Source organism: Sebastes fasciatus, chromosome 6, assembly GCF_043250625.1.
Source record: "Sebastes fasciatus isolate fSebFas1 chromosome 6, fSebFas1.pri, whole genome shotgun sequence".
Classification (NCBI taxonomy): domain Eukaryota; kingdom Metazoa; phylum Chordata; class Actinopteri; order Perciformes; family Sebastidae; genus Sebastes; species Sebastes fasciatus.
The window spans coordinates 34,149,489-34,161,709 of record NC_133800.1 but is presented as its reverse complement, the minus strand read 5'-3'; the positions used below and the strand labels follow the sequence as shown (position 1 = coordinate 34,161,709).

At 39.8% G+C, this 12,221-nt stretch overlaps 1 protein-coding gene across 1 annotated transcript in view; it reads right to left on the bottom strand.

Annotated features, from left to right (window-relative positions):
* antxr2a (ANTXR cell adhesion molecule 2a) overlaps nt 1-12,221 on the bottom strand; it is a 103,414-nt gene that overhangs the window by 68,551 nt on the left and 22,642 nt on the right. The window contains exons 9-10 of the mRNA XM_074639455.1: nt 12,100-12,195; nt 7,147-7,216 (exon numbers count right to left, since the gene is read on the bottom strand). Of these exons, the coding sequence (XP_074495556.1) occupies nt 7,147-7,216; nt 12,100-12,195 (166 nt within the window). The remainder of the gene's footprint in view (nt 1-7,146; nt 7,217-12,099; nt 12,196-12,221) is intronic.

Below are 12,221 nucleotides of genomic sequence, written 5' to 3'. Positions count from 1 at the left end.
AGAACGCCGTCATTGACCAATCAGACTCGATTATTCAACAAAGCTGTGTAATAAGATCAGAATAGTCACTCTTATGACTCGTATTCACATTGGACTCACTTCATTAGTGAATTATAAAGTACAAATAAACTATTCCCCATTTTTCTGGAGACCCCTGGATCTCCCTCGATGACCCCTGGGGGTCGCCGGACCCCTGGTTGAGAACCACTGGCCTAGATGATTAAACACACAGTTTAAAGTATTCTTACTTCTTGTCTGAGATAATTATGACTAAAACATTGACTAAAAAAAAAATCTATATTACTATAATATAAAATCGTGGCTAAAAAACCCCCAAAAGACTAAAATGTGATTTTCAGTAAGCGACTAAGAGTAAAACTAAATTTAAAGTTGTTGTCAAAATGACCACTGTGGTGCACCAAAACATATTTTCTGCTTCTTCTTTTTTGCAAAACCACAATGAGAGCCATTACTGATGTAGAACAGGTAACATCAAGCACAAACAGGAAGTAAAGCAGGTCAAAAAGAATGAAAAAGAGGCCACTGAGTGACTTTAAAAAGGAGTCGGGTGAATAATTGAAAACATCGCTCGCTGTCATTCAACTGTGCCGTGGTGAAAGCCAGTGAGTGACACTGAGGAGAGAGCTGCAGCTGCTTGGTGGGTCGCTGGTTGTGTTTGAATAAATGGGAGATGAGAGGGCAGATTGTCACGGGGCCGAGGGATCACTCAAAACCTGGGTAGAAAGCGACACAGGCTCCCAGGGACACCAGTTGAATGGCACAGGGCTTCTTCCCCGCTGCAGATCTCTGGCTCCGCGTTGGAAATAACTTCGTCCCCGGGCTCGCTATGATCTGTCAGAAAGTAAGGCCGCCGTGACACTAAGCTTTGGTGAAGCGATACAGCTGGAGCGGCTGACAATGGTGACGCTAATGGCTTTCAAACTTCCCTTAAAGATGTGGAAATTGAGGAGGCTGAATAATTCACGGCGGAGCATATGCAAGGCCTGTCACTCGGCATCCAGGAGTCATCACTCTGCAGCAGTTTGTGTGGCAGAAGTTCTGACGGAGGGGAAGGAAACTCCAGGCCTCACGAAGCCTGGGGACCAGATCTGAGAAGTTGTGTTCCAGAGTGAGACATCCACCATTTGGAAAGAGTGACATGCACTCTAACAAACTGACTGATTAAAGATAAAGTGATGGTTTTATGGCACGGCAGCTGGTAACTTAAAGGGCCAGACCAGAGTGTTGCACGATACAACTCCTGAACCACAACTTTTTTTCGGGAGTATTTTCCAACACTTGTGTACAGTTTTTGATTTCTGGATCTATTTTTCCTACAAATCCAGGTCGCCATTTGTTTCTATTGATTTATGTATCAGTAAACTGACTTACTTAGTCTTATTTTTGTCAATATAACATTATTATGTGATAATTCTGTGGAAAAAAATGCAGCTTGATTTGAAAAGATTGTACTGCATTGACTTAGAATAATAGTGTAATGACAAAAATTGCCCGACATTACACAACTCAAGCAAATTGCTAATATATTTTCAGATCATACAGAAATGAATGGAAACCCAGCTGCATGATGATTCCAAACTGATTATCTGTGATGTTAAGTTTTGTTTCATAGGGGTCTCAAGATAAATCACAAAATGATTAAAAGGGGTGAGAAAAAGAAAACTAAATTCTGTTTTGTTTTTTCAGACTTAAAGGGCACTACTTTCAGGCCTTAACAACTATTCAAAATAATTAGTTTGGATTTAAAAAACAGTCTTTGGTTGGAACTGCTCATAACTCATATCCACTCTAAAAGGCAGAACTCGTGATGAGAGGTCACATGTGGACATTGCATCATTCAAGAGGTCACAAGCCAAACTTCTTCATTTTCTGAGTTGTATGTTTCAGTTGTTGTCAAGAAGAGCTTAAATCATCCGATATTACGAATTTAAAGGTGCAGTTTGTAGGATTTGGCGGCATCTAGCGGTGAGGTTGCTGATTGCAACCAACTGAACCTTTTCCCGTGTGCTGAGCATGTAGAAGAACTACGATGGCAGAGGCGAAAACGTGAAAACGCAAATGGCCCTATCTAGAGCTGGTCGTATCTAAGAAGGTAACCTGCAAATTGTGAATTCTGATCTGAGATCTGCATAAACTTGCAAAAAAGATCAATGTCTAACCTCAACCATCTCGCGAGAGTTTTCCCAACTTGTGGGTTCCCTTCTAGACACTACCATCTACAGCCAGTGTTTGGTTTGTCCGTTCTGGGCTACGGTAGAAACATGGCGGTGCAACATGGCAGCCACCTCCGTGAAGAGAGGACGCGCTCCCTATGTAGATATAAACGGCTCATTCTAAGGTCATGCAAACACAATGATTCTTAGTTTCAGGTGATTATACACTAAAGAAAACATACTTATTAATATTATATTCCAGACCCTCAGACATGCGACACACGTTGCTCCCTGCATTCTTCAATCAAACAGAGTTGGCTCCAGTTTCATCATGCAGCAATCAATGCACATCCAACATGTCTGTCCCACAACATGGAGGACAATCAAACAACAGGACGTCTCCATACCCCCACCGGAGCAGATGGAGCGATGCCGCTGCTAGCAGCAGCCCTGGGACAGCCTGTTTAATTATTGACTAGCATTAGCATTAGCTACTGTACCTGCTTTGTAAAGCAGGTGTCGACTTCCCCCTCAGTTATTTTTTGCCCTGCACCGTTATTGTGAAAACACCAGGTGAGGACATGCTGCTGCAAGAGCGCAGCCACTTAACCTCTCCATCGACGCCCCAGCAGGGGATGCTGGGTCTCCTAATGGGGATACACAGAGGGGGGGATGGAGGGAGGGGAAGGAAGGGTGCCAGCAGATGCCAGTGTTTCAAGCCTGATGCCGCAGCTGTCAGCACAGATGATGCCTCCGCCGTGAGTGCTCCTACACAGCTCGATGACCGACCGAGGACACTGATTCCTGGACATGGAGGCTGAATGTGGAGCCGCCTGCTCAGAGTTCCCGGTGGGACAGGAAGCTGCAGCTGAGCACCTCAACTCGAGAGACCGCTGCATCTGAAATATGCTCCGCAGCAAACCATGTTTATGAGGTCAAGAAAGTCGAGCAGCACTGAGGAGAAGGCCTCGCGTGCAACGAAACATGTTTGAAAAAGGGGGAAACGGGGAGAAGGAATGCGCAGCGACGAGGCGATTCTTCTTTCGGCTGAGTAGAGCCGTGTTCACGGAGCGCCCTGTGCGCCGGTAGCGGTGATGGAGCAGAAGCAGACAGATGGACGGAGACGGAAGTTTCCGGGCTCCGCTGTTCCATGCAGGTGGTCCTGGGTGCAGGGATTGTCAGCGCATGGTGAATTATTTAAATGGGGAGCGTGGAAAAGGGAACGGCTGCATCTGTCGCACATCCTTTTAAAGCCCCTCCAGCAGATGTGTTTACTCACCGCCCGTACCAGCTAACTACTTAATGGGTCACCGTCGGCAGCCAAGAGTTAATTAAGCAAGGCCTTTTGCAAATGGCGGGCACGTAGCATCAGCATCAGCATCAGCATCAGCATCAGCATCAGCTCAGGTCCTATCAGGTCGTAGCAGGCGCTGTAGGTCTGTGGTTTACAGATGTAGTCGCTCAAGTTCATCTTTTTGCTGCATCCTTGTTGAGTTGGTTGAAAGATTCTGTTTTGCTCTCCTGATTTCTGGAGAAAGCAAGATGGAGACGACTCCAGTAGCTGCTACTGTAACACTGATAAGTGAGGAGAATCAGGTGACTGCAATCCCACTGCATTGTGTGAATGTCCTATTTTACTGAAAGAGATGCCAGCTGGAGGGAAAGTGTCAAATATAGTATCGCTAGCAGCTGGAAGAAAAGAAGCAGAGACCTGCTGTGAAACAAAAAATGGAAGGAAGAACTCTGAGAGCAAAAACCTCAGAGGATGCACAATCTGTTTAATGTGTTATTTCATTAGCAGAAAATGTTAAGAAATTTTAATCTGCATCAAAATGCAAAGTAACAATAAAGGGACACGTGTCAGTTTCAAAATTCCATCAAAGTCCATCAAAATTAAATAAAACATTGCAAATTTTTTCTCCGTACACCATGTTTTATTCATTGTTTATTATTTGTCTGTCTCCCTTTATTAAGCTGTTTTTGTGTTTGTTGTTTCCTTATATACAATGCATATATTGTATACATACGTGATGCTTTTTTCTATGTAAACTGCTTTTATATGATATGGTGCTATACAAATACATTTGAATTTGAATCTAACAAGTGACTTGCAGTAAACCTTAGATAAGTATGCAAAACAACAACACCATTACCTTTTTAGAATCATTTTACAAAGTACTATATTTACTCTCAGTGATAATTCTGATGGATTTGCATCGAAGCTCAATCTGCTCCTTTTAATGTGTGTATTCTCAAAGTTAGAAATAATAGCAAAAATGTTTAAATGTTTAAAAATGCCCCTTCTTGTAATGTTTTTATTTTTTAAGTTTTTTAACTCCCAGATCTAAACCAAAAACTAAATATCTATTAAGGGGAGGTAAAAACATTGATATTGGTCTATTTTGAGATTGCTATTTTGCTTCCATAACATCTTCTTTCAGACTATTGAAAAAAAAAAAAATGCAAACATTTTTGCAAAAGTCTAGTTATCTCTATTCTCTCACTCTGAGCCAGAAATACACCAAACTTTCCTGTTTCATTTCTCTCTATATTTTGATGGTTTGTGCAGATTTATATAATTTGTTATTCCTAAAAACACAGAAAAAAATTATTTATTGGCTGATGACAGTATTTTCTGATTTCTGAAGCGATACAAAGAGATATCCATAATGTAACTCTAATATGTCGACAAAATGAAACAAGAATTTTTAACCGGGCTTTATCCAATGTTCACATTTCTATTCTGGAAATGGATGCAAATTAGCTCATATTTAATAAAGATTCTGCCTCATTTGCATATCTAAACATAACATTTTAGAAAACTTGTAATACAAATAATAATTGCCTCAATATCAGTAATCAACTGGGGAAGTTTCATGATGATATCTATGAATTAAAAATTTGAACGTATCCACCTGGAGTGTCTCCCCCTTAATTTGCTCGAGGCCTAACTTCCCATTTCTGTATCCTATCTGTTTATTTAACAGGGACAATACAGGTAGATGTGTAAAACGTGTATAAAGAACGTGTAGCTGAAGCTAATTTGCAGTCGTGGTCACCGGTTAGACTTTTGAATATCGGGTTAAAACAACTGAACAGATTGATTGTGTGAGAGTTCAAATGCTGTATTCACAATATGCACTGCACAGGACTGTGTGTGCATCGACATACAGGTGCAGAAGAGTGTTTCTCTGTGTGAGAGTGGATGTTGTGTATATAGTGGATGAACTTATTCAGTGTTCAAATGTCTGTTGTTGTTCAAGCCATTATTTCACTTGTGTATTAAAAACTGTATTTGAAGAAGGTTTAGCTAATCTGCTCACGAGCAAAGAAACAAATAGAAGTGAAAACATGAAAACACATCGTGTTTTATTTCCCTTCAAAAACTCATGTTCCTGTTTCGGCACCGCCGGTCGGCATCTGGCAGAAAAACATGTTATCATGAGCAGTTTTGGACGTTGAAATGAGAGGATTATGTGAGGTGAGGTTCAAGTTGATTGGGGAGTAGTTACAGCATCGCCGTCGTCGTACAGTATGATACATAATCTGTTTTAGAGCCCAAAGGCCTCCAGGAGCCAGCGGCACTCATAATCATACATTTTTGATTGGATTGGAGTCATCGAGGACATTAAAATCTGTTGTTCCGTCTAGAACGCCTTAGCGATCATCTGTTATGGTTTGGGATTATAAGAGATGACGTTAAAAATCAAACAATAGCTGTGCAGCCAGGAATAAATGCATATTTACACTGTTTTCACTTAAATCTTTGGGGGTTGTATATATACGTATGGGATGTTTTCTTTCCGTCGCGCTCCATCTACAATGTTTACTGCGTCTCCACGCTACACCAAACTCTTCATCCCTACGTCTACTGTTTTAACATACAGCTAATCTATAGGTTTAGGAGCTGGTTATTTGCACAAAAAGAATAAAGAAAAAAACTGTGCACGTAAGAACAAGAAGAACCGAAAGGATTGAAACGTCTTATCTAAATATAAACGATGCGTGCGATTTAAACAGGAAAACAAATTTAAAGCTGAACACAAAAATAACAACACGCCTGAAGAAAAAGTGGAAATTAAATAGTTGTGAAAGAGTCCTGATGATGGTAAAGTACGAGAGGAAGTATCTGTGTGTGTGTGTGTGTGTGTGGTTTTATTTTAAGAAGAAGAAAGACATGATTCACTCCGCCGAGATAAGCTTCTTGATTTCTAGGTGCAGCTGAAAAACTGACAATGTCCAGACATTTACACGACACAATACTGCTTTTCTTTTCTTCACTTATCCATAACAATATAACGATTTATAGGAAAACTTATTATTGTAATGTATTGTTTTGTATTTTATTGTGTGTATGAAATCGAAGTGTGCTTGACGTGTAACTTTGCTGCCTTCTTGGCCAGGTCACCATTATAAAATGTATTTTATCTCAATTAGTTTTATCTGGTTGAAGATGAAATAAAAATCAAAACAAATCTATTTAGACGGTCCTATTTGAGTAGTCATTAAAATATCACACATTTCCTGTTGTCCACGTGCCAAAATCAAAACTTAAATACATCTACAGAAACGATGCCCTCATATAAACTACATATCAGTTATTTTGGAAAACTTACTTCATGAGAATATTGCTATATTTTCCACCGATATTTTGCATATTTCCATCCATTTATTAGTTTGTATCAAACTTACTTTATAGAAATTTCACTACCGTTTATACCCACTTAATAGCAATATTTAGAAAAAAGAAAAATTACAAATGTGTGTCTTTATTCTTAATAAATAAAATCTGATAAAATAAAACTGCATTATATGTTAACCCTGAGTTTTGTTCCTGTGTCTGTGGTGATGGAGAGATCTGCACCCCATCAGCAGTCGACCACATGATATCTGACAGTGATAATATTTAATTAAAAGTCACCATATGCAGCACTAACAAGCAACAGAAACAGAAATCCAACTGGTTACTTACTGTCCCACTTCATAGAGCTTCGGTGCAGGACAAAGCAGATAGTCATTACGCACAATGCTCGGCTTTTGAGCTGTAAAAAAACACAAAACAGAAGACAAGACAGCGTGTCAGAATTTGTTCTCAATGAGCTCTGCATCAGGAAATGTAAACTACAACAGCATTAAACCTGTAAACAATTTTCAAAATGAAATGAAAACTTAATTTTCATAACATTATGTGAGCTATAAAACTTTAGTTTTAGTTGAATGACAGAAAAATACTCGCCAACATCGTGATAATTTATTAATCGTTAAAAATACTTTTTTATATACTTTATTTTTTTCGAGGTTGTTTTTTTGTATGCAATTTATAGTTCTTAATTACAATAGTTTATAAACCAATTTTTAAGTAATTGAGCTTAGAAACAAACACAATAAGTACACAAGAGAAAACATCAGCATTCAAAATTGAAATAAAAAAAATTGAAAATAAGAAAAAGATTATTAATAATAATAATAATAATAATAATAATAATAATAATACAAAGAGAGAGACAGTGAAAAAAAGGGAAATATTAAAAAATAAGTTAATAATAAAAAAAAGAAAAAGGGTGTAGAGATATAGCATGACGTCTGTATTATTTTCTACCATTTTCATGTTCTTTTTAAATATCTATATAATGTAATTTGCTTAATGAATTGTATATATATGTTTTTGTTTTTATTTTGTTCTTTTTATTTCTTATTATTGAATTGACGCTTTGGCAATATTGTTCACCTGACAGTCATGCCAATAAAGCATATTGAATTGAATTGAATTGAAATATAGCAATATCATTTACATAAGCCCACGCATGCGTCCGCCTTCACATGTAAGGTCACTTCCAGGCACATGTATATGTATATGTGTATTCGTGCTAACCCACGTACAAAATTACATTTTCATGCAGAGGTGGCAGAAAATGTTGTTTTCAACCTCTCAGATATGTAGATTTCCTGCTTTTCTTGGTTTTATATCATATTAAAGTGAAACTACAACTAAAAACGAGACATTTAAAGACATCACCTCGGACTTTGAGAAACTGGGATGGACATTTTTCTCTATTTTCTAACATTTTATTAGAACAAACGATTAATCGATTCATCTAGAAAATAATCAGTAGATTAATAGATAATGAAAATAATCTTTAGTTGCAGCCCTACGGGGGCGTCAGGGGTTAGTATTACGAATTTTGAAATATTTAAACCCTAAATATCCTTTATATGAAATAAAACCACAGTTATTATGACCTTATATTGTAAACTTATTTTACTTTAAACTTAATTATGATGCAGTCAGGAAAGTCTTATTAATACATTGTGTCATATGTTTGATATTTCTATCGCTGGGAGTTGCATGACGGATAAAAAAGAGAGAGAAAGATGACAGACTGTGTTCGTCAGGTTGACGGAGGCCTGAACCGTCTCCAGCGACGGAGGTCGTTCAGATTATTGATATTTTTTTTCCCGCTCGTCAGCTCGGAGCTGCGACTGGTTCGGTGATGGAGAAGACGGTAGCATCTGTTCCACATATGCGCTGTGTGTGTTCCATAGTCGCCATGATGCCTGTCCATAATTATAAGGTGCCCCCACTGTTAGAAAGGTCTGGGCTGAACACATGCAAAAGCCAATAAGGGAATAAATAGCCCCAAGTGGGCGAATGTGAGACAGCCTAAACTGAGAAAGGACTAACAGGAAGACATCTGCTAATGGCCACTTCCTGAGTCGGATGGAGTTCTTTTTTAAAAAAGGGAGGAAAAAAAAAAATATGCTCAAGTGTTTTTTAGTCAAGTTGAAATGTTGAAAATCAAAAATAACTTGTCAAGGAGGGAAGTGTTGTCATTGGCAGTCGTCGATCCCACAGATCCCACGGCCAAATGAGAAGCTTGAAAAGATTGGCTCTCGGTGCCAAATCCCGTTTGCTTCCTGAAAAAGGATTTCTCGACAGAACAGACTGCGAGCTCAAAATAAGGAGCACAGTGACCTACATAGCCTCCTTTCTTCTGTTCTGATCGTATAGATATGGAGCTGCTAGGAGATAACAGATATGTTGGGGGGGACAGGGGTTTGTTTTAGCTTCGTCCTTCCTTTGAACACCATCAACTCATAACGTTCAATAAGAAGATGTGGACAGAACAACCTGCAGGTCTGACTGGTCTTGTTTGCATGTCTAGCAGGGATGAGAGAGACAGATCACTCATATATGAGTGATGATGAATATCGGTCTTCAACAAGCAGTCCGTTAAGCCGATAGTTGTGTTCAGTGGGATTTGAGTTTTGTTGGTCAGCTCAGATCCAGTCCTGTCAGACTGTGTTGACTCTTTGAGTTCTGTTTACCGTGTCACCGCTCTGACGGTCACCACTTCTCTATATTCTCTATAAACAGATTCTGCATTCATATATAGAATCTTTAGGCAACGGGACAAGATTTTGGTATCCGAAGCATTCTGGTTTCCATAGTGTAGTCCGAGTAGTATTGACCAATCACGTTCAAGCAGGATTTGATTGAATGCGCATTATTTTGTTCCGCCTAGTCCCGCCCTACTGGGTTGTGACTGGCTAGTAAGCATTGCCTCAATGCACCCTTGTGATTGGATGTTTTTTTCTCTTGCTGTGGAAGCAGTGAGACTGCTGCCGGGCGCAGAGCTCTCCACCTCCCGCCGGAGCAGCGAGGCCGGATCTGGGTCTCTCCGCGGTGGAATAGTTCCTTTTATAAACCACAAAGTGGTGTACAGTTATTGTAACTGTGTATACCTGCCGTGCTCTATCTATTTAAACTCCAGATTTAAAGTGTTAGGAGCCGTGAGCCACGCTGGACCGGGTAGCTGTGACACAGGGAGAGAGAGCACAATGACTGCACCTTTTAATGTATACAGTAATATTTTCCCTTTTCATATAAATAAAATTGTGCATTTTTTGATTAGTCATGTCTCCAAAGCATCCAACAGTTGCTCTTCAATTCCTACCTAGGATCATCTCAAGCATAGCTTCTTCATGTTGACACAATGCGTTCTAGCCAATCACAGCACAGCAGGGCGAGGTGTTGAATGATGGTAAACAGTCCGTGTGGAGAGCAAAAGAGGCAGAACGCATTAGCTGAAATGCAATCTGGGAACCCACCGGCTATCGGCTGACGGTGATTTAGCTTTTTATGGGCTTGTAAACTGGCTACTGAAACAATCTGGTCGTACACGTCATCTCTCAACTCCAACTCCAGTCTCACATCTCAAGTTGCTAATCGGACTGTAAACAATGAGCAGCACACAGAAAGGGAAGTCTTGGGCCCAGAAATAAAACCCCTTTACCCCCAGAGGCTTATCGTCATCAGACCGATAGCTGATGGGCTCAGAGAGCTGCTTCTCTGACTGCTGAGCTCCTGAAAAGTGTGTTACTATGACAACCGGCAACAGTGAGTTGTCTTGAGTTTTTAATGCGGTGATTTTGATAGTTATTGATTTTTCCTGTTTGAAAACATTAAACATAGTTGATGTTTTTGTGTGTTTTGTTCCTGACGATATTCCTGCACCGATGTTTGTGGTGCGCTGCGCGGACAGAGTTCAAATTTGCTGCGCTGACCATTTTAAGCGCAACTAATGATTGAAAACTGTGCACACCATTAAAGATGGCGTCCACTCAAGTGGACCTTGAGTTGATAACATTATATGGAGCTAAAAAAAAACGTTAGGGAGACATTTACATTTAGCTGCCTGGTATGTGTTTCTATCTCATCTGTTTAAATGTTTTTTATGTTTTACTGTAAAGCACATTCAGTTTACCTGTGTATGAAATGTGCTTTACTAATAAAATGGATAGATTGATTGATAAAAATGTAAATGTGAACACAGTTAAGGCCCTCAGCTCTGAACCCTTAGACACTTTAACGGACATCACATGATCAGCAAGAGTCAAAAAGGAGTTCCAAATATTTTACATATAATTAATAGGACAGCACTTTGTGAAACTAGAAGCTATCTGGACGGATGATGATGCCGACATAGTCACAGTGCTTGCTGCTGTGAGCATGTAAACTTCCCCTTCTCTATTTCTAATATTAGGACACTATGAATCATGGGTAATCCCCTTCTGAAAGTCTTCAGTTCTGCAGAAGAAAAATCCACATGAGTCCTCGCAGATTTATCGATAATGCGTGACATTCAAACCGCACTGTTGACTCTGTTGTTTGATCATTTAATAACAAGGAATCCTTTTACTCAGTGACTGTAGACATCATGGCTGAAGGCAAACTGTGGGCTCTGAGTGACGATCAGCTGGGTAACTAATGCGAGGCACGACGTGGCTCTGTTTTGGTGAAAAAGATGAAGCTTTATAGACACAAACATCTGTAGAAAACTTGAACTTCAGGTCTGAATCCAGCTCACACGGGGTAGTTTACTCATCCAGTCAAACGTCAGCTCATATCTGATAAAGTGACAGCAGTGTTGAACAGAGATATTGTATAAAATGTAAATGCTTCATTATTGCATTAACAAACCTCCTGCTTTTACAAAGACACATTACAGCTACAGAGTGGCATTCTGGGTTTTCACTAAATTTAGGCATCTCCATAAATACCAACCAGTTTTTTTCTTACTGTCTTTTGTTGTCCTCCGTGCTCGAGCTGGCCCAGCCTGATGTAAGATTTATGGTTTATTTATTGTCATAACAACACCCACTATTTCCAGTTTGACTATTTTAATTTGTGCGTGCTTTGAGATAGCGATTTAGAGAAACATATCAGCGAGGGCCAGACAGGAATTATTATGTGACTCCACATTTGGCTTGTTTGCTGTTCATAGTGATTAGAGAATATCAGAGGAAAGCTGAATGAATTCAGCCTAAAGGAGCCCCGTGTGGTTAAGAAGAGACTCTGCTGTAGATTTAGACCAACTGAATGCAAAGTGTGCTACGGTCACTGCTAGTGATTCCCACCACTTACTGAAGGTCTGCTGGTCGACTATGAAGCTGCAGACGACGCCTTCGTTGCTGCGGCCGATAGCGAAGCCGTTCCCTCTGAGGACGATGTCGAAGGACTCTGAGGGATGGAAACAAACGGGAGAT